Source organism: Bombyx mandarina, chromosome 17, assembly GCF_030267445.1.
Source record: "Bombyx mandarina strain Sakado chromosome 17, ASM3026744v2".
Classification (NCBI taxonomy): Eukaryota; Metazoa; Arthropoda; class Insecta; order Lepidoptera; family Bombycidae; genus Bombyx; species Bombyx mandarina.
Genome location: NC_143223.1, coordinates 5584445 through 5608062, shown reverse-complemented (window position 1 = coordinate 5608062; position 23618 = coordinate 5584445). Strand labels below are relative to the sequence as shown.

The 23618-nt window shown below is 36.7% G+C and overlaps 1 protein-coding gene across 1 annotated transcript in view; it reads left to right on the top strand.

Annotated features, from left to right (window-relative positions):
• The window catches only part of LOC114253226 (uncharacterized), a 65816-nt gene extending 56166 nt beyond the window's left edge, over nucleotides 1–9650 (top strand). The window contains exons 39-47 of the mRNA XM_089734455.1: nucleotides 232–384; nucleotides 1729–1862; nucleotides 2669–2786; nucleotides 3732–3856; nucleotides 6135–6400; nucleotides 7128–7192; nucleotides 7833–7992; nucleotides 9105–9301; nucleotides 9499–9650. Of these exons, the coding sequence (XP_089590581.1) occupies nucleotides 232–384; nucleotides 1729–1862; nucleotides 2669–2786; nucleotides 3732–3856; nucleotides 6135–6400; nucleotides 7128–7192; nucleotides 7833–7992; nucleotides 9105–9301; nucleotides 9499–9609 (1329 nt within the window). The 3' untranslated portion in view covers nucleotides 9610–9650. The remainder of the gene's footprint in view (nucleotides 1–231; nucleotides 385–1728; nucleotides 1863–2668; nucleotides 2787–3731; nucleotides 3857–6134; nucleotides 6401–7127; nucleotides 7193–7832; nucleotides 7993–9104; nucleotides 9302–9498) is intronic.
• Nucleotides 9651–23618: the final 13968 nt, after the last annotated feature.

The following is a 23618-nucleotide window of genomic DNA, read 5'->3' as shown; positions in this document are numbered from 1 at the left end:
CTACCTATAGCTTCTACAGTATCTATTTTGTGCGTTTTTTTTTCTTAAGTCGGGTGACATCAGATAGTGAATTCCGCATCCAACTTCAGTCTTGTGGTCAAAGTTTCAATTCTATTGTAGGACGGTTGTCCCACTTTTCAAACCGAACCGCATGACTCTTTACTCTTTAGTACAAGTAATTCGAAATATAACAAACTTGTGTAGCCTAAGAATTTGTTTTAATTATTACAGACTTACGGTTATTTGACCTGTTTTATGGCAGCAGCTACGTATTTTCTGGGTTTATATGAAGTGGTGACGTTTAATGATTGTCCGCACATATTCTGGATACAAGCGTTCTTGGACGTTTTCTTCTACATCAGAATGTTTGTGTCGATGCATCAAGTAAGTATTCACGTAAGCAAGTAGATTGTTTAATGAATTTTAGACTTTCACTTTGAGTATCAAGAAATATTTTTGTTCAAAGGCCCTTGAAGGCATCACTGTCCGAGAATATGTAATTAACTAAATTTATTTATTTATTTATTTCATTAGGCTCACAATACACATCACAAGCTAAAGATACATAAAAAACACAAATAAAAAGAAACAAAATCTGGCTTGCAACATAAGTTATGTGCGCACGACAAAACAAGACAATAATATAGTGCTGAATTTGTATAACAACGTTCCTTACAATTATAACAAAACAACATAATAACAAAAACTAATCTAACGAATAATGTAAGGAAAAAAAAAAAAATTCACAATATAATACATTGAACAATTACATTAACCTACCTATTAATAACGTGGAGGATGCCCTTGAACATTTTTCTAAACGTAACCAACCTACAAGTAAAAATATCTAACTCAGGTGACGACCTTGCCAGTTCGTTATAGGTATACGACACATTAATTATTATTAAATTAAACTTTTAGTATAAATTAAGTTACGATATTTTATTACATAAAAATATGTTGATGAGATGTGTAAATATAGTATTTAGTTAAGTATACATTTGATTTTCGCTTTTACATAAAAATAACTATCATTCAATAATTCAATTAACTTCGAATATAGCAGAACATAAAAGATTTTACAGGCGATAAATTGTGTTTTAGCTGTTTATAATTACGACTTAGCATATTTTGAAATGTCTTTATTGTAATTAATGAATATTTTAAATTCGCTACGTGTTTTATGTGACGCAGTGCTCCATTCTGCAGTCAAATCTAGTTAAAATGATAGTTGAAAGTTTAATCTCTTATCTCCGCAACCAACACTATTACGAGTATTCTTAGAAATTGATGGTGCTAGTAGGAGAGTTATGTTATTCTTAAAATATACATATCTATCTCTTGAAATGGAACCATAATGCTCTTACCAGTAATGCCCATTGATCTAAGCTATATTTCGTTGTTTTTATTTTTTACTTTTTATTGCTTAGGTGGGTGGACGAGCTCACAGCCCACCTGGTGTTAAGTGGTTACTGGAGCCCATAGACATCCACAACGTAAATGCGCCACCCACCTTGAGATATAAGTTCTAAGGTCTCAAGTATAGTTACAACGGCTGCCCCACCCTTCAAACCGAAACACATTACTACTTCACGGCACAAATAGGCGGGGCGGTGGTACCCACCCGCGCGGACTCACAAGAGTTCCTACCACCAGTAAAGTTGTTGTTGTTGTTCGTAAGTGGAAATACGAAGTTCAAATATTATTCTTCGTTTTTTTTAAATATAGGGATACATCAACAAACACGGTGAATTAATAATCGATTCCCTGAAATGTCGAAGACGCTATTACAGTCACAAGCTGCGGGCTTTCACGGACGTACTCGTTAACTTTCCTTTGGAGTTATTCTGCTTTTGTTTCCCGTAAGATGGTTGAGTTACTTTATGAGATTAAAAAAAATTGTATTAGCTTAGTCAAGGGGATGAGCTCGTGATGTATCTAAAGTTATCGAAGCTCAGAGACACCAGCTTCGAGGCCGTCGAAAGCTTTGAGACGTGAGGTCAAATGCCTTTGCAGACAAGGATACATTCCACTTGATGGTAAGTGGTCACGGTCAATCATCGACACCAGCAATGCCAGGGGTATAGCCAAGCCGCTGCCTACTGTATTGTACCGCTGTCCCTGTATTGAAATGATGTCTACTCTTCGCTTTGAATCTAAAAGTGATAACACCAAAAATTTTTACTATAAGAGACAGTAAGATAAGACAATCCTGCCGGCTTTAGCAATAATCTAATTATTGCCTCGTACCATCTAGCTTCAGATAGAACTCCGTGATGGGGAGTTCTGTCGTCCAAGCATTATGACATATTTTCCTTCGCACGAGGTTTTGAGATTATTGTGCATTGCCGATTTTTATAAACCACATACCAGATTATCCCTTAGCTCGTTTGTCTATGACGATATTAAAATAATCTCAAATAATAAATATGAAAATTGATTTAAATACAAATAAAAATATAGTGAAATACGCATAAAACGTTCATGGAACATGACAAAAAATTCAATTTTACGAACCATACATTTTTGTTAAATGAATATTTATTTTACTGTAAATTCCATATTTAATATCAATTTTCATCACTGTTTTCGCAATATCCCTATCATTCTGAATTCCAGCTACAACAATAAAAAAATCACAAATTAAAAGACTTCATCTCGTTTCCAGTTACCCAATGAAGGCGTTGCATTATTTACGCATTAATAGATTGTTGCGATTAAAATATCTAATTGAATTTTACAAGCGCACTGCTGCTGAGCTCACTAACAATCTCACAACTTTACAGGTAAAATAATGTGCATTGTTTTTAGTATTGTTATGCACTGGGGCTCGGGTTAAGTAAATGTTACACCAAAGTACAACCTAAAACTGTATTTATCACTTAGAACACTTAAAACGCGCAACAAACACTTTAAAACTCTCAAATCGCTTCTTCCGCTTCGCTTCAGGTGATCGGTTCACTGTTTCGCTTCGAGTAGTTCCGATTACTAACTGACTGCGTGCCATCTCTGCGACGCTTTTATAGTCGATACGACAGCCCTAGAATCGTCGAGAACATTCCTCACAAGTCGAGAACCTTCAATGTGTTTCCACTTTGTGACAATAGATGGCGTTGTACTTCTCGAGCGTTCTAGATGTTACTAGATCCTTCGATATTCGTTCGGCTATTCGACGATAGATGGCGTTACTCTTACCGGTGTAACAGTATTTTATTGCTCATATAGGCAGAAGAGCATACGGCACACCTGATGGTGAGTGGTTAATGTCGCTCATGGACCTCAGCAATGTCAAGGGCAAGCCGAGCTGCTGCCTACCGTTATCTTTTACTCGTCGTAAGATAGGTACCCTAATTGTTTTAACGTAGTCAAGATTAGTGTTTACAATTTGACAACCCTGGTTTTTGCAATGTGTATGAGCTGCAATATGCAATTGGCCAATGCATAATCACCCTGCTTTGCATTCTCATGTAACTATCAAAGCAAGAACTTTAAAATTTAGTTTGTTCGTCCTTTAACCGATTTAGACACCGTAATAATATTATAACAGCGTAAATACCACGGATTGACATGAAATATTGGATTTCTAAATTGATTTCGATAAATTACTTTTTCTTTGTGTATACGAAAAATTCTAAAGCATTTCTGTTCCAGGGAAATCTATTTTATTTTTATTCTATATCTGTCATTATTCACGTGATTGCTACTATAAATAAATATGGCATTTATTACAGTCGACTATGACGATGATCGCGGTGTTTCTCTTAATTCATACGTTCACGTGTATTTGGCTCATCACGTTAATTTTATTTTCTTCAATCTACACTATAAGGACGGTGAAATCACATTTGATGGACGAGTGAGTATTGTAGAAGTTGAATAAGAATACAGAGACCTATGTATATTATATAATACTTTTAACTTTCGGACTCAATACTAATTACACGGGTCAACACCAAATTTGACTTTGATTGCAAAGCATAAAATTTCGATATTTTAGATCGTAATTAGACGGATGAAAAATACATGGCATGAAACAGTTTGCTTTTGAACTTTAATAAATTGACCACATATGAAACAAAATGCATCAGCATCGTATTTACACTTTCATGACATTTTAAGTTTTTCTGGGCTTGTACAAAACACCTGATCGTTGTTTATGACTCGAGTGCCATCTAGGGGCATTTTGTAAACGTAAACACCCCACTCCGATAGCGCGGTTTTTTTTAAAGTATTAAAATTAGTTAAAATTTATAAAAAAAATTGAAAAATAAGTATTATTACTATGACTATCACAAAAGCAAACTTTATACAAAAAAAAAAGGTATTTTATTTTCGTTTTTGTGAATAATTAACTGGAAAAACCTAGTATAGACGTTAGGACAAAGAACGATTTTTTTTTGTAGAGTTGTGTTATATTTAAAAAGTTAATATTGATAATTTAAAAAAGAAAAAAAAAGCTAAAAATAATCTCGAAATTTTAATTTACTTTTCAAAATTTCTTTTAATCAACCATAGAAAACCTATTGGTATAAAGCGTACTTTGGTGAAGGCGAAAAACGGGAGCAATTTACTATTTTATGTTTCTGGTGTTAAGACAAAAGTGTGTAAAAAACAATAATACTTTTGCTGCGATAATGAAAAATGCACAATTCTACCTTTGGATATGAGGCAGAAGTTTCGAATGAATTGCGGTTATGGTAATCAATTAGGAATATTTTAAACAAATTATGTACTTAAGGAATAAGAAAGCAATGCGAGAATTACAAATAAATAATTAAATAATCGAGGATAAATCATACATGATCACCTGCTTCCAAATAAAGATTTCATATTAGAGCCAGGCATTGATATACATACTTAAACATATATAGATATTAAACACGCAAACAAAAAGAAAACGATCTTGTTTGTCAAAAAAACGTTTCCCCTATATGGGAATCGAACCCACGACTCACAGCCCGGCAGTTCGGAGCGCTAGCTACTACGCCCTCAAGACTGCCAACAAAGAGGGTATATATATATATACCTTATAAACAGCTAATTCATTATATTAATTATCAACATAATTTATTTGACGATTGTGCGGTTGCCTTTTCCACTCTACTAAACAAAGTCATAATTCACTTTTGTTTGTCTGTGTATGTAATACGTTCCTGTGAATTATTTCAGTTCAAGAGGAAGGTTTGTGTGTGTAACATTTTTTCGCTCATTACATATATTATATAACTGAAGAAGAAGTTATCTGTTTGGAACTAAATTTGAGATTCTAAATTTGAATTTTGCTTTATAAACAGAATATTTCCAAAATAATAATCCAATATCAATCTAAAACAATTTTCGGTTATACGTCTTGAATTTTCGGTACAATTAAAGTTAGGTAAAAATGAAAATTCAGGACAGGAAACCCCATTCGATTAAGTTTTAGTTAACTAAACTATTTTTTTATTAATTGGTAGATTAGAAGATATCTGACATATTTTGGAATCGCATTAACAACATTTTCGATAAGTCGTCGTGGCCTAAAGGATAAGACGTCCGGTGTATTCGTTGATGCGATGCACCGGTGTTCGAATCCCGCAGGCGGGTACCAATTTTTCTAATGAAATACGTACTTAACAAATGTTCACGATTGACTTCCACGGTGAAGGAATAACATCGTGTAAAAAAAAGTCAAACCCGCAAAATTCTAATTTGCGTAATCACTGGTGGTAGGACCTCTTGTGAGTCCGCACGGGTAGGTACCACCGCCCTGCCTATTTCTGCCGTGAAGCAGTAATGCGTTTCGGCTTGAAGGATGGGGCAGCCGTTGTAACTATACTGAGACCTTAGAATTTATATCTCAAGGTGGGTAGCGCATTTACGTTGTAGATGTCTATGGGCTCCAGTAACCACTTAACACCAGGTGGGCTGTGAGCTCAACCACCCATCTAAGCAATAAAAAAAAAAAAACATAAGTTTGAATATACATATGTATACAAATTCCGAATAATTACCTCTGAATCGTCGGTCTACTGAGCAATTTCACTTATAAAATGTTTTAGGTATCGGTGAATCATGGCCGGGACTAATTGTTTTGAATTTAAAAGCACGCAATGCTTAACGAAAAATAAAAACATTGTTTTGTATTCTTCTAGGGATTTGACAAAAGGTCGTTGGGATTACATAACATCTTTGTATATGGTTGTATCTTCATTGACCACGACAGGCGGTGACGAACTAATAGTAGATGACGTATATTCAATGTTTATACTGGGCATCTTGCTGATTGGTGGTAAAATGTTGGCTGCCGTAGTAGTTATGAACTCAATACAGGTGGCATATTCTAGTAAATATGCTTTGAACTGCTACGAAACGGCGACTGATGAACTTGTAGACGTTTTAAAAAATCAAGGACTTTCAAGTAAGCAATCTAATTTTTGTTAATTTTCTGCCGATATACATAACAGTGTGTTTTACTGTTTCAAGGAAATCATTACTTTTTTTACCAAATTATGGTAATGTTAACCATATTTTTATCCTTAGCTAGCTGACCCGGCAGACTTCGTAGTGCCTCAATCGATAAATAAAAGACCGACGGGGGACACATCAAAGGAAAAACAAAATTGTTATTTTTATTTAATTCCGAGCATTTTCATATTTATCTACCTTTTAAACCTTCTCTGGACTTCCACAAATAATTCAAGACCAAAATTAGCCAAATCGGGCCAGCCGTTCTCGCGTTTTAGCGAGACTAAAGAACAGCAATTCATTTTTATAATATAGAGAAGATAATAACATAATAAGATATTAACACTGTGACACTAACTAAGTATCACTCTAATTCATATCTGGTCTGCCTATATTTGCTGCTATGTAATTAAGCGTTTAATCCGTATTTTAAATTAATTCAGTCTTTAACTTCGTGTCTCAATATGTCTGAACGCTTTCGGATTGTGAGGTCTTTGGACACCGGGTGGAACTTTAGTTAATGTATCGACGCTAATCGATTTGTCATTACAAAAAACAAAGCCACTAAAAGGTTATTACTATTTAAATTCATAGAAGTCTGAATGGAATTTTATCGGCCGCATGTAGGTACTTCAACAAAGTATGGATTCAACTTTTTTCTTCATATTGTTATCGACCAGGTTATCAACTGAAAAAGTTGTGGATGTACGTCCAACAACTTTGGGTTGCCGAACGCGGTCGACAGGTAAAGTTTTAATTCTTACTTTAAACTTGTTGCATACTATTCGTCCATATAATATTTTGCGTCCGGACTTTGTGAATTATTCATGTTGCTCGAGTTCACTTATCTTCCTTATTGGGTTTGTTCTTTTCGTTTTATTGGTAAGTGATGTATTCTGTTAAGGTATGTTATGATGACATATAAATAAAATATGATGCTACGAAATACCTGGAGGTATTACAATGTTAAGTAGCTGTTTTGATTTGTTAAGGATAACCCAAATTTGAAGCTATTAATCGCAAACATTCAGGCACCAGAAATAAAACAATTTTGGTGCCTTTTGAAATTGAAATCGAAAGTAAATGATATTAAGCTAAAGGGTACATTGTTAGGCCATTATAGAAAAAAAAAAACTATTTTGTCAGCATGATGTAAAACTTGAAAATAAATTTACTGTAACTGGATTTCATACCTATTAAAATTAAAAACTTCTTAATTATACCACAAGTTTCAAAGACCCAAAGTCCAGAGAAGTAATGCTCGATGTTAACTCAAAGGGCATGTATGGTACTTCCATAATTCATTAAATGCTTTTTAAATTTAAGGATATTTAAAATATTTGTACGAATTTTCGGTATAATTAAATTTAGAAAATAATATTCAGCTTCCTGTGTTATTGGCGCAAACTCCATACGTGAGACGTTGCGATCTGATGTCAGCGATGTTCGGTCATCATTTGAGAAATTGCTATCTTTTTGCTGAGACGGGAGAATCGTTTCTACGACAACTCACCGTGGCACTTGAATATGCTATTTATTTTCCTGGTAATTATGTAGATAGATAGCTAGCTATTAGTGGCAAAGATTCCATTCTAATAGATTCCCAACGATTTGTTTTTAAGAAATAGTAGGTACTATCTTCATCTATCATTGGTACTCATGGTAAAAGTGGCCTATAGGCCTCGAGTAACAAAGCTATGGGCTTATCTCTTATAAAAAAAATCCTTTCAAAACGATGGCTACAAAAATGTATTTATAATAGTATACTACATGTAGCTCATGGATATACTAGATCGAGACCCGCCTGGTCCGTAGTCGTGGTGGCCATGCCTTGAATTGCTTACTGATTTTATGCTATAGCGGTAGGCAGCGGCTTGGCTCTGCCCCTGGCATTGCTGAAGTCCATGGGTGACGGTAACCACTCATCATCAGGTGGGTCGTATGCTCGTCTGCCTATAAGGGCAATAAAAAAATATAAAAAAATGCTACCCAATCGCTATTAGATTCGGGGGGTTATTCCAGCGTCTCTGGGCTGGTAGGTGAGTTCACAAGGCTCATACTGAGAGAATTTACTAACAACTGCCCTAGCAAGAACACTGTTTCACTGCATTTAGTATTGTATCGTAAGCGGACCCTCTAATAAGACCTGGTCAGATACTCAGTGGGTTGTGTCTATGAATGCACGTCGAACTCCTCCCGTTGTTGTGGTTGCTTGGAGTACCTAAAGTACCGAGAATTGATCGGGAGGATTCGATAAGACATGCTTAGGGCAACGGCGGATGTGGGCTGCCTTATTGTCCGAGTCGGGTATGTAATTAGAGGCGGCCACGATAAAAGGGTTTTTATGTCGCGCCGCTTTTTCGAGGAATCGTTATGATGCTACCGGTACTTAATGGCTCAAATTCGAATTTCTCCGACGGCTATCTACATAAATCGGATTAGATGACCTGGAGGGTGCATGGGTGCGGGTTATGGGCAGCTTCAGACAACAATATACTTTTTCATTCCCCAAGCTGGAATCCACCAGTCTTTACTTGGATTATCAAGTACCTTATTCACTTTTCGCTGTAAAACTATGTAGTTTACTGGGAGGAAAACCCCTGTCAATTCAGTTAAAACGTTAAAGTGTGGGCTAAATAGATATTTGAATAAAACAGGCAACTACATAGTCGTGGCAGGAGATTGCGAAGCTCGCATGCATTGGGTAAATACGGGTGTCGTCTCTGTGGTGTCAGTACGTAATGACTTGACGGAAACTACGCATGAACGATTGACTTCCGGCGATGTGTTCGGAGTGCTACAGGGACTCAGCCGTGGAGTGACCCACGGATTCTCTTATAAAGCAGAGACTAAGGTTCGCAACCACATCCATATAACAGTAGATTTAAAAGCCCAAAATTTTTAATTTTTATTTTTTTATTTGGCGTTGTTACATTCTTTAAATTGGAATGCATAAGCTCTTGCGGATAGAACTAGGATGACGGCGTCCACGCCAGCGACTTCAATTTATAAATGTGGGAGATCTGACGTAATCGTTTGATTTATTTGCAGGTTAGTATTCTGTCGCTAAGTTTGGACGCGTGGACGAAAATTATTCAGTTCTTTCCGGAATCAAAGAGGATCGTGTCCGAGAGAACGGGTTTTTTATTTGCGCAACTGTGATTCATAGGTTTTTCTTGTTATGAAAATATTACACAATCATTATTTTAAAACTAACATAGAATTTTTATTTGTTGAACAATTTAGCAGCTTAATACGTTTTTTACATATATAATAATATATAATTATTTTTTCATTTTCACATGTGTCTGAAGTCAATTTTAATTAAATGTTAGTATAGGGAAGTACAGATTTGAAAGGGCACATTAATGTAATTTAGAAATAATTTAAAAGACATTTGCATTACAATTGAGAATCATTTTAATCCGCTTTTAACAATACCAGTGTCTGCGAAATTACCAGTTGATATTCCAGAGTTAGATTGGTTCAACAATACAGTAAATAGAAGAACTATTTTTCTATTTACGTTGCAAATATAGATTTAGACTATGAAATATATGATACTTTGTCATTTTGAGGTGAAAAAACTTAATGTAGATTGATAAGAAAATAAATCTATATTTTAATAGTTCGGCTTAGTTATCGAAAAAAAATTTTTTTTTATTGCCCCTGTAGGCAGGCGAGCATACGGCCCACCTGATGGTGAGTGGTTACCGTCGCCCATGGACTTCAGCAATGCCAGGGGCAGAGTCAAGCCGCTGCCTACCGCTTCATACTCTCCACAAGCCTCGTTTGAAGAAGGATATGTCATAGCGCTCGGGAAACACCGTGGAGGAGAGCTCGTTCCATAGCCGGATGGTAAATCCAAACATGCGAAAATAGCGCAGTGAAGTGGAGTCGAATTGAAATTATCGGACCATTAATGCAACATATGAAATAATTTGTTGTAATAATGGAAAAAAAAAACAAATTAAGCATCTATTAAAAATAGTAATTCCACTTTAAGACAATTTTAAAATAATAAACTATTGCGCATCACAAATACGTAAAAGTCAATATAATTATGAAGACGTAAGTAATCCAGTATAAACAACAAAAATATATAAATTAGTAATTTAACTCTTTAGTATACATACATTATTTTAACTTTATACTATCTTTGGAATAATAACATTTTTGTAATAAGTTAAATAAAACTAAACATTTTTAATTATGTACTAGCTGACCCGGCAGACTTCGTAGTGCCTCAATCGAAAACAAAATTGTTATTTTTATATAATTACGGGCATTTTTATATTTATCTACCTTTTAAACCTTCTCTGGACTTCCACAAATAATTCAAGACCAAAATTAGCCAAATCGGTCAAGCCGTTCTCGAGTTTTAGCGAGACTAACGAACAGCAATTCATTTTTATATATATATAGACTAGCTGACCCGGCAGACTTCGTAGTGCCTCAATCGATAAATAAAAGACCTAAACTTTTGTAAAAAATAAACTTAAAACAAACAAAAGGAATCCGACCGACGGGGGACACATCAAAGGAAAAACAAAATTACTATTTTTATTTAATTCCGAGAATTTTCATATACACCTACCTTTTAAACCTTCTCTGGACTTCCACAGATAATTCAAGACCAAAATTAGCCAAATCGGTCAAGCCGTTCTCGAGTTTTAGCGAGACTAACGAACAGCAATTCATTTTTATATAATATATAGATTATATCATAAAATACGGCTATAGTAAGCCTATAAATGCATGTAAATACTTCGACTCTGCCTGTTTTTGCTACCAAGCAATTATGAGTCTGAGTTTGAAGGTTGAGACAGTTTTACCATACAATAGACTTAGATTTTATGTCTTAAGGTGGGTAGCAGCGAACTAGGAGTGAAGTTTCAAATTTGTAAAGTAACAGCTTTCTGTTGTTTGAAATCGAACTTCATGCTCATTATGTATGGTGTGATTAAATCGAAAATTTCGTACAGAAATAAGTCGATTAAATAGTCCCAGGGGGAAGTTGGAATTGTACGTTTAATTACATTTGTCGAGTTTAACGGCGCCGAGTCGAACGAGTTTTGTAAATATTAAAACATTTTCCCGTCAAGCGGGCCAGCGCGTTCCCTTTGGCGGGCGTGCAATGAAAAATCACATTTTCCATATATTGAGGTGGGTACCCAAATGGAGGCAATATCGAAGTGCTGATTTGTCGCTCCGCTGAATATTGGTCTGGCGTTGATTCAAATCGCTCCGAATGTCGACCGAGGTAAATCGAGATGGTTTAATTCCCCACAAAAAATTACATAATTTTAAACGCGAAATGTTCAGTCAGTCCTGTTTCTGCGGTTTTTCAATAATGTATATTATCTACGTAAGACACTGCGGCTTTATTGCTTCTATAATAAAACCAATTGAATTCTTGCTACTTGCTTTAATTATAATTTACAATGCTTTAGTCGTGATTGTTCGTCGATGAATGTATGAATGTGATTGTTGAATGCTGTCAGCGCGCGGTGCCGGTAGTAGTAAATGTTCTGGTATGACGTTTTGGCTAGCTTGCTGTGCTAAACGAGTCAGGCGCCGCGACATATGTTATGATGATGTAACACTGTCTGATACTCGTAATATAATATTGTTTTATTATTACACATAAAATACGAACGTAAAGTTAAAAAAATCAGCGGTTTGTTAAAGTTACTGCTACGGATTCACGATTCGTAAAGAAAATGAAGTCATTTCTCAAGCTGCACACAATTTCACATTTTTCTCGTGTTTATCATTATTTTTTGCGTCATTTGCAACGGGTAAATGACATTGAGGCATGTGGAAGATTAATCTGGCCGCAGCGGGCTATGTAGGCGGGGCGGTAGGCGAGACAGGGAGAGTGAGTGGATGTCCGCGTTATTTAGTTGAGTATTATATCAAGATCCTCCCGACGTTTCGCTCTCTTGTGAAATTAAATCAACGTTCATTCAAGTGGCTATAGGAATCGTCTGTCATTACATTTTAACCGCAAATTACATTCAGAGATTTATTGCGTGCTCTCAATATTATTGGAGGGGGAAAGGCGTCCCTGAAATTTGTCTCTATTACTTATTACCTCTGTTCGAGGTTTCAAAGGACTATAAAATAGAAGGCCTTTTTCCTTGAGGCAGCGATTTAACCGCGGCACGGGAGTTGTCATTCATTCCTATTTCTAGCTTATTTATGCGTTTTTCTCGCCGGCTAAATCCGTTCGCGTGAAATTAAATATAGGGAATAATCTGTCCCGGAAAAAAGCGAGAGGAATCCGTGGATTTCTTGGAAAGTTCCCGAATTTTTTTGCAAAGTGACTGACGTGCTTTATAATTGTTATTTACTGAGGATACATTTATTCTGATAGAGCTGTCATAACAAAAAAACATTTATTTTTATTTTTTTATATTACAGATTTTGTGGTGTTAGTTTTATTTTGTTCAGCGCTTGTATTTCGGTGATACGTATGTCACAATAGAGGTTGTAGTTTCGAAACTTAGTTACTAGTGTTTGGTTTTTGAGGGAGTCGTATAGTGTTACACATAATTAATTTTATAAACATTGTATAATAAATATCATGATAGCGTGAGATTTGTGTGAAAACCATTTGCAATATAAGCTAAAGAAAAAGGCCCGTCCGCAGACGTTAGCTAATATAAATGTTAATAAAAATTCCGTAGATAGATAGGCGGTATCTCGACCCACCCGAGTTTAAATGGTTACTAGACATAATAGGGTGAATTTCGCTTCCCACCTTGAGACGTTTGAAATCTCAATAACTGTTATGAGTTATTCTTCAATTCGAAAGGCAAGGCAAATAAATAGAACCCGCCCAAGAGAAACAACATTCAGTAGCATTTTTAGGGTATTTTCTGCGTGTCGTCACCGATTTTTTCCCCCCTACCTTTCCCTATTATTATATATAGATATATTTTTCCTATCGTCGGGATTATTACAACTATTTCCGGACCGGTAAGTGAGCTAACGGGCTCATCCTGAAAGATTTGCTAACACTGATCCTAGCAAGAGCAGTGCTTCGTTGAATCTATCACTAGATTCGAAATCGCATCGTCATCATAATCAATTTATAGTATCGACTAGGGGAATTGTCGTTGCTTCGATGAGTTCCTGCACCGGATCAGAGCCGAGCCAACGGCAGAGTGCCACCATTGTGATTGCGACTTGGACACGGCAGAGCATACGCTCGCCGCCTGCTCCGCATGGGAGGGGTGGCGCCGTGTCCTCGTCGCAAAAATAGGAAACGACTTGTCGTTGCCGAGTGTTGTGGCATCGATGCTCGGCGACGACGAGTCGTGGAAGGCGATGCTCGACTTCTGCGAGTGCACCATCTCGCAGAAGGAGGCGGCGGGGCGCGTTAGAGACGCGCAAGCCCGCCGCCGTCGAGCGGGGGCCAGGGAGGCGGATCTCGCCCAAGCCCTGGCCCTCCAAGTGTTTCGGGTCCCCCTCATATGTCGGTTTGGGGACCGGCGAGGGGGACCTAAGAAGACGTCGTGCAAGCTGCTCTGCACGCGTTTTACGTAAGAGCATCCGGGTGATGGAAGGCCGGCTATTCTCGACCCACGCTGGTTCTGACCCAGCGGGGTATTCCGTAGGATAGCTCACTCTAACCGGCGCCATCTAGGCGGGCTCCGGATAGACTGCCGACCGAGAGGGCTGGTGGTCGTGGCGCCGACGACCGCCAGTCCGGCGTCCCGAGGGGGAGGGTGATGGGAGAGATGTGCTCCGCACTAAACACTTCACTATCCCCCCTTTGCCTTTTCATGAGTTCTGTCTCATGTGAGGTTTGGACGTTGGTTGTTAAGCGACAGGAGGTTTTAGTCGGTTCGACTCCGACATGCGCCGCCCGCCGTCCCCAGTGGAGGGCGGAAGTCCGGCGATTTCCTCCTGACAAAAAAAAAAAAAGGGGAATTGTCGTATGTCAAAGATACAAAGAGATTATATAAATTGATAGATAGATGGTCAAAATGTTTACTTTTTGATTTTTTTTTAATCTAAGTAGTATGCTAGATTCAGGTTTTATTAAATTTCTTTATACCATATAACTATAGCTATCGCACTAGGGTGGCATACACGATCGTTGCTACATCAGAATACGATTGCAATGTTAAAACAATTACTGAATTCCGGACTTGTCTAAAGTATCAGCAAATAAGCTCAACTTGAGACGAACACGCACAATCAATCGTACGTGCCTGCCGTGTGCGACAAAATGTAAACTCGCGTTACACTGTATAGTATGTAGTACGTCTATACTATACGTATTTGTAAGATGTACATTTAGTATGGTCTTCTTAAGAGTAGAAAATTATAAAAGTTAAAACGTTTTGTTTTAAGGTCTTTTCTTTATATTTGATAAACAGCTTACTCGTATTCTTGAAATTCAAACATTTGTAAATTACTTTTTTTTTTACTTTAGTTAGGTACTCTTCATTCATAGGACACCTTTTTTCAGTCCGGGAACCGAATCTCACACGAGGTGTCCGGGTCTAGGGGGTGCACGGTGTAACTGGACAGTCTGCAGACGTTGACAGCTCACCGCGGGTTCAAGGATGTTTTTAGGGCCCTACAGCACCAAATCTACCGCACCAGAGTGCGATTTCCGCCTGGGGTCAGAACTCGTTCAGAATATATGAGTTTCCGCGGTCAACACTGAAATCTGAAAGCGGCACTACCCATAGGATACCCAACCGATGGGTCGTCGAGGCGATAGTTGGCGACTTTTGACGCCAGTCTCCACGGTATGACCCTCCGTCAGGCCCCCAGGCGGGACCACTGGTGTTTCGGGATACCTCGGTAAATCAGAACGCGAGCTCAGCCAATCAAGCGGCTTTTCCACAAAACATCCCGTGCTAGCGCGCTAGTTTTACTGTAGGATGCGGCGTAGCCTCAACTCGCTTAGGTCACCCCGTGAAGATACCTGGGAATAGATTCTTATAGGAACTGGATTTGGAGGAACGACCTCCTCCAACCCCTCCCACCCTACATACAACACTTTTCAATATCTTTCTTAAAATATATATTGTAAAATTTTTCGTTTTTGTCATGACGATTAACATTGAAATCAATGTGACGAAGTAAGTCACACTAAAGTCAAAAAGTATGCAAGTTTCTTATAGCGTACTTTAAAATACTGTAAGTTCGGGAGCCAAATTCCAGATAATGATATTGTTATACATAATCATTAGTTCTAATAGTTTCTCTTTCGCCGGAATCCTTGACAGTAATGAGCAATTTATCGTTTATGGACGCGCTCTGCAGTAATACTAATAAACAATCATACATAATTCAGAGATCTTTCCACGTCTTGCCACACTGTCAAGCCGTAATGGAATCTCTAACATTTCTATTACGTAGGTACTTCAATATGCCGTTTGATGGATTTACTTCTAGTTGTTGCTATTGTTACTATACTGGGTTAATTAATTGATAAAATCGATAGAGATATAACTGTTTATTGCAGATTACAATGATACATTGTCTTAATTAGAAACAGTAACCTATTTTAGTATATGAGTCTATTCAACGTGTAGATAAAATTTAGATGCGACATTTAATCTTCGCTACAGAATAAATTAGGGCAAAAATTTACCATTTCAATATTTGCAGTGGCGCAGCGAGAGGGGTAAGAAGGGGGCATCATGCCCGGGGCACTACTCATAAAGGGGCGCCAAATGGACCGTCCGCAAAACAAAAAATTATTGGATAATTTTTATTTTTATTAAAATTGTTTTTTGGGAAATATATTTTAAATTAGTGTGTTATATAATAAATCTTAATTCGTAAATAAATAAAACCACTAATAGTCTAAATAGGGGCGATAAAAAGGTTTTGTTGTGTTGGGCACGAGTTGAGCTCGCTACGCCACCGAACGTTTTGTGCCTACGCCCCACTATCAACAGAGTTGAAACTTATGACGCGCGAACCTTACTTACAACGGCCATCATATCTTTTTTTTTTGGTCCGGTAGCCCTACCTCCTCTGAGGCCCCCCCACCAGGGGGACACGCGGCGTATGTCGGACCCCCAAGACATTGACGTCCACATTATATTTTTATATGAAAACAAAAAAATTGTAATTTTATAGTTGTTCAAAAAACTCAAAAGAAATATGTTGTAGACTCGGGTGCTCATTGTCGATACAGTTTACGGAAACAAATAGATTTATCTTAACTGTATGTTATATAATAAACCAATATTAAGGTTTTAGGACACCTTTAACTACACATGGGTAGATACCACCAGCCTGCCAATTTTCCCGCTAAGCAGTAATACGTTTTGTTTTGAAGGGTGCGGCAGCGGTAGTACTATAAAACTGAGACCTTAGAACTAATTTCTCAAGATAAGTGGCGGTAGTTACGTGGTTTACATCTATAGGTTTCTCTGTAGCCACTTAACACTAGGGCCGTGAGCTCGTCCACCCATTTAAGCAATAAATAATCTATCTAAAATCTTACGATGACATTTAAAACAATTTAAATCTTAAGATATTAGGATTTAGCTTAATATTTATTGTCAAGTTGCATGAGCAAACTAGCACATCTTATCATGACTTATTTAGAATTAAAAACTAGTCTAGTAGTCACACAGACAACGCGACGTAAATGGAAACATCTTTGTACTATGACTAATTTGTCTCTTTATTTTACACGGTTAGGGAAAGGGGAAGGGAGTGACAAAACTACAGAAAATACAAAATAATTTTACCTTTATCGTATAGAAATATATGTTATTACATTAATTATTGGTAAACAATGAACTTATAATAATAGTTACCGCAATTGCGAAATGCTAAGATTTTTTATTGCTTAGAGTGGTGGACGAGCTCATAGCCCACCTGGTGTTAAGTGGTTACTGGAGCCCATAGACATCTACAACGTAAATGCGCCACCCATCTTGAGATACAAGTTCTAAGGTCTCGAGTATAGTTACAACGGTTGCCCCCCCGCCCTTCAAACCGAAACGCATTACTGCTTCACGGCAGAAATAGGCAGGGCGGTGGTACCTACCCGCGCGGACTCACAAGAGGTCCTACCACCAGCAAGTTTCTCATATTTATTCAAAACGCCGTTCAAAATTTTCATATCAATTGCAACAAAGTAACTGAGCTGTAAAAGGGTTATAAATTGTACTCTGTTGGGTAATAGAGACGTGAAAAATGTGTTTTCCATATTAAGCTTCCAAAAATAAACTTTATTCAAACTATAATTTACGTAAATTAATTCAACTTTATTTTATTGTAATATTGTATGTATGTGGTACAGAAATAACGACTATCATTGCTGTTTGATATACTATTTAAAAAATGTTATATAAAAACTAGGTTCTTACTAATAAAGCTAGCAATTAAGCAAATCACAACCTATGTGTATTTTAAATCGAAATTATTGAACTATTTCGTGCATACGGCAACAGCTGTAAGATGAATAAACTTTACTGGTGGTAGGACCTCTTGTGAGTCCGCGCGGGTAGGTACCACCACCCCGCCTATTTCTATCGTGAAGCAGCAATACGTTTCGGTTTGAAGGGTGGGGTAGCCGTTGTAACTATACTGAGACCTTAGAACTAACAGCTCAAGGTGGATGACGCATTTACGTTGTAGATGTCTATGGGCTCTAGTAAACACTTAACACCAGGTGGGCTGTGGGCTCGTCCACCCATCTAAGCAATAAAAAAAAAACTTGGCGTATTTAGATTTCACTATTAACATAGTTTCGACATTTAATTTCGGTTCACAATGTTTTGTAAAATTGGGAAAAGCACCCTGTCTTAAGCGAAGAAGAGTTCGAGGTGCAACTTAACCCATAGATACGACCCAGTGAATTTCTCGCTGGATCTTCTCAGAATCAAACCCGCAAAATTATAATTTGCGTAATTACTGGTGGTAGGACCTCTTGTGAGTCCGGGCGGGTAGGTACCACCGCCCCGCCTATTTCTACTGTGAAGCCGGAATACGTTTCGGTTTGAAGGATGGGGTAGGCATTGCAACTAAACTGAGAGCTTAGAACTTATATCTCAAGGTGGTTGACGCATTTACGTTGTAGATGTCTATGGGTTCCAGTGACCACTTAACACCGGGTGGGCTGTGAGCTCGTCCAGCCATCTAAGCAATAAAAAAAAGGTCACAATTCCGACCCAGTGATAGATTCGGCGAAGCACTACACTTGTTAGGGCAGATGTTAGAAAAGTCGTCGGTGATTAGTAGAAAAAAAAAATATTGTCTATTTCTGCCGTGAATCAGTTAAAAAGCAAATTGCCGTAATACAATAGCATTATGCCAACAGTCTCATGTCTTAATGTGGTTCGTAGTTTTTTTTATTTTTTTTTATTGCTTAGATGGTTGGACGAGCTCACAGCCCACCTGGTGTTAAATGGTTACTGGAGCCCATAGACATCTACAACGTAGACGCGCCACCCACCTTGAGATACAAGTTCTAAAGTCTCAGTATAGTTACAACGGCTGCCCCACCCTTCAAACCGAAACGCATTACCGCTTCACGGCAGAAATAGGCAGGGTGGTGGTACCTACCCGTGCGGACTCACAAGTGGTCCTACCACCAGTAAAAAAACGTGTTCACGTTCTGATGTCTACAGGCCCTGCTAAGCACTATACCAGGAACATCGTTAATCTTTCAACCAATTACGACCAACAACTACGAAGTAGCTTTGAAACTTCGTAATGCCAAGGTCCATTCAAAGAAATCAGTGAAAACGCTTCGAATCTCGAGTTTCACTTAGTTAAATTAACAGTTACGAAGCAAACCGCTTATTTACGTAATGGAGGATTTTACTGAACTCTGCGCAGTGTTTGAACGTTGAACCATCAGTATTTGAATCTAATTTAATTTTGAAGTCAGTATTTCGAATGGAATTTCCTTAATCACGCCTGCTCCTTGAACAGTGTTGAAGATTAATTCAACAAAATTGGTGATAGAAATAGAAATTGTAAACGTGCAGTATCTAGAAAGTATCTCTAGTGGGTGGACGGTGAAATTGACGGTTTCTAAGCAGAGATTTATTTATAAACTAGCTGACCCGGCAGAGTTCATAGTGCCTTAATCGATAAAGAAAAGACACAAACAAACAAAAGGAATCCGTCTGACGGGGTGACATCAAAGGGAAAACAAAATTGTTATTTTTATTTAATTCCGAGCATTTTCATATTTTTTCACCTTTTAAACCTTCTCTGGACTTCCACAAATAATTCAAGACCAAAATTAGCCAAATCGGTCCAGCCGCTCTCGAGTTTTAGCGAGACTAACGAACAGCAATTCATTCTTATATAATTATATAGATAGATAGAAGATAATGTATAATTAAAACAATGTTATGTACACAGCTTCTAAGAAAAATGTTGTCTGTGGTCCGATTTTATAGAGTAAATGTCGCCATACACAAGATCGAAGTTACAATAAAAATTTCTTAGTAGCATGAAAATTAAAACCATATTTATCGCATGCGAAAATTGAAATTAAAACATCCCTGAATAAATCGCATTCCCTAAATTCATTCAGCAAGGCTTAACGATATCCTATAACGAGAGACAAATATTTGTGATTTATTGATACCTATGCCGGCGCATAAATCATGTCCCCGATATTTTATAGGTTTTAATTTCGGCATTTTATGTTGTGATAACATCTGCGAGTATAATGGGACCGCCAGCCTGCGACGGCTTTACGGCAGCTCTTTATTAGTCCGATGTGGCAGCTCGTTTCCCCGCCAACTATGTTATTTTTGAGAACAACATCGGTTAATTAAACCAAACGACACTGTAGACGGATAAGTTTAATTGCGTTTCGGAAATAATGCTGACACGCCCGGGATTTTCGCTAACTCTTTGACAAAATAAAAAAGATATGTGGTGTCGTGGGACGTCATATAGGAACGAAGTTCCATATTAAAAAAATATTAATTTTAAGTTCTATTCGAGGTATAAAGAAAATAAAATTGGAGGTTTCGCAACAACCCACGGTCATCCGGTAACGTGCGAACTTATTGTGGTACACTTCATTCACGGTTGTTTGCATAAGAGTAATTATTATTAGTGTATTGCGCAAACGAACGCTCTGAGATCGTGATCAATGAATGATAAAAAAAATATGTAATTTTTTGTACGTTATTACAAAGTTAAGTCGTAGACTGTGTGCATTACTAATAAAAATCTTACGTTACGGACGTTTTTTCCCGGTTAGGGTACCCTCAGCATCGTCCCATAAAGAACTTCGTTCCAAAATAGACAAACACTGATATTTTCTTGCTTATACCAAAAGTATATTACTATTGTTTTTCTTTAGCATAAACAACGCTTCGGTACAAAAATGTATTTTTGTATAAAAAAAACACTTTGCTAGACAAAATGCGTGGTCCAACACGGCGAATAAAAATCAACAAGCTGTGAGCTAAACAAATTTGATCATGTTTGTATTACGAGTAAAACTCAATAAAAAATAACACGGAAAGTAAACTGTTGTCGTGAAATTTAAAAAAAAATATTGTAGTGGACGAAGCATTTCATCAAAATGCAAAACAGAGCCATTTACCGACCTCGACCCCGACCCGGGCCTCCTACCACCGCTCCAGCCAGAAAGAACTGAATTAGCCGGACGAACGTTGAAAAACAGATAACTCGATTTGCATAACTGGCTCACACGCGCATCGGCAGATAACGTAATTTGCGTTGTTGACGGGTTAAAAGTTCAAAAAGGGTAATCAGTACATGTTGGTAACTCTTTTTTTTTTTCAACAATAAATCGACGTTTACTCATCTCTGATGAATATGCTCAATTGTTCATGGAAAAACATAAGCATTTCGGAACGAAGTTCCATAAGAGACGATGCGGAGGGGTGCCCTAATCGAGAAAAAACGTCCGTAACGTAAGATTTTTATTAGTAATGCACACAGTGCACCACTTAACTTTGTAATAACGTGCAAAAAATAACATATTTATGTATATATATATATTATATATATTTTCCCAATTTTACAATTCTCAATTTTACAAAACATTGCGAACCGAAATTAAATGTCGAAACTATGTTAATAGTGAAATCTAAATATGCCAAGTTTTTTTTTTATTGCTTAGATGGGTGGACGAGCTCACAGCCCACCTGGTGTTAAGTGTTTACTGGAGCCCATACGTAAATGTGCCGCCCACCTTGAGATATAAGTTCTAAAGTCTCAAGTATAGTTACAACGGCTGCCCCACCCTTCAAACCGAAACGCATTACTGCTTCACGGCAGAAATAGGCAGGGTGGTGGTTCCCACCCGCGCGGGCTCACAAGATGTCCTACCACCAGTAAAGTTTATTCATCTTACAGCTGTTGCCGTATGCACGAAATAGTTCAATAATTTCGATTTAAAATACACATAGGTTGTAATTTGCTTAATTGCTAGCTTTATTACTAAGAACCTAGTTTTGATATATCAATTTTTAGATAATATATCAAACAGCAATGATAGTCATTATTTCTGTACCACATACATAGATTCTATTACAATAAAATAAAGTTGAATTAGTTTACGTAAATTATAGTTTAAATAAAGTTTGTTTTTGAAAGCTTAATATGGAAAACACATTTTTATATATATATATTATGTTTTTTATAAATAATTGTGAATAGAATAAATTTGATAACTTTGTAAAGTAGTTTTTATTTATTTTTATCAATAAAAAAATCATAATAAAAAATGTATACCCGAATAATTATTTTCTTTGTACCTCGAATAGAACTTAAAATAAATATTTTAATAATAAGGAACTTCGTTCCTATCCGGCGTTCCACGACACCACACATTTTTTTTTCCTACAGTTCTTATTTCTATTGAAGTATTAATAGAATATATTCGGTATTAATGTTAATTTCTATTATTAATATTCTATTAAAATGAATATAGCTACTAAATTATAGTGCAGCAAACGTTTCTATTATGTTTCACACAGTTCTTACTTAGATTGAAGCAAAGCGGCGAGTTGCTATTAACGGGTCCGACGTCTGCCCCTAGAGAACCTTTTCATCTGTCGAGCGAGTGTGATACTCGAGGCTCGAGCGACGAGAACACATGGAAAATGTCAAGTGACTACTTACGAATAGAAGGACCGTTTATGGACTAAATGTTTCGAGTCAAATAAAATTTATTTTCCTTTCAACTAAAACTATGCAAAATTTTATATTGTCAGTCTACATATTATATTTAAATTGATTAAGATAAGCCAATGAACTATTATTTTTTCCTCTGTTTATCAAGAAAATTTATTTTTCGTTCTTTTTTTTTGTTTTGAAAAAATAAATTTGACTAAATAATACAATTCGATAAGAAATGAAAAAATTCAATAGAAAAACGTAAGTTTTAACATTATAATATAAATTTGGTTATAAGTCTATTTTTCTTTATTCCAAATGTCTGAAATAGTTTTTCATAATCTAATATTTCAGGTGTCCATTGAGGTGATTTGCTACCGAATACTCCAATAGATATAATAATTTAATAAGAATCAACATTATGCTGAAATCATATCTAAAAATAGATGACAATTTTGTTTGGCGTATTTATTCGTATTGTATTTCCACTGATCTTTCTTAGTAATATCGCAATGTTTTTCCTATTTAATTTCTATTTGTCACGTGTTTATTGTTGTGCGGACATGTGATAGAATAATATGTTTTTATTTAATCCGAATTAACATTATTATTGTTTTGTTGGGTTTCTTACCTTCTAATGTTTTATTATTATGCTTTTTAAAGCTCCGTGGTTTAACCTACGTGTGTAGGTGTGTAAGCACGGTTACGTGACACCTCACCGGATATATCTCCGTGTAGACTGTTTGTCCTCATTCACAACACTGATGGCGTACGGATAGCGATGTTTGAGTTCACATTTCTTTGGTGACATTTGTTTTTGATTTATATCACATGATCTCTTAAAGATATAAATCACTCGTGGTGTAAAATAAATTCAAGATACTTCGAAGCGTTTTTTGTTTTGTTTGAATGCTTGGACAGTTGTCGGAATTGAATCATGTGTTTGTCTAATCAAGTCTCATGGTGGGTCATTAATGTTGTACTGCAAAGAGGATCCAACGCATTTTCTTAAAAGTTACCATTTGTTTCGTATTGCTTTTTGTCAAATCCTATTTGTA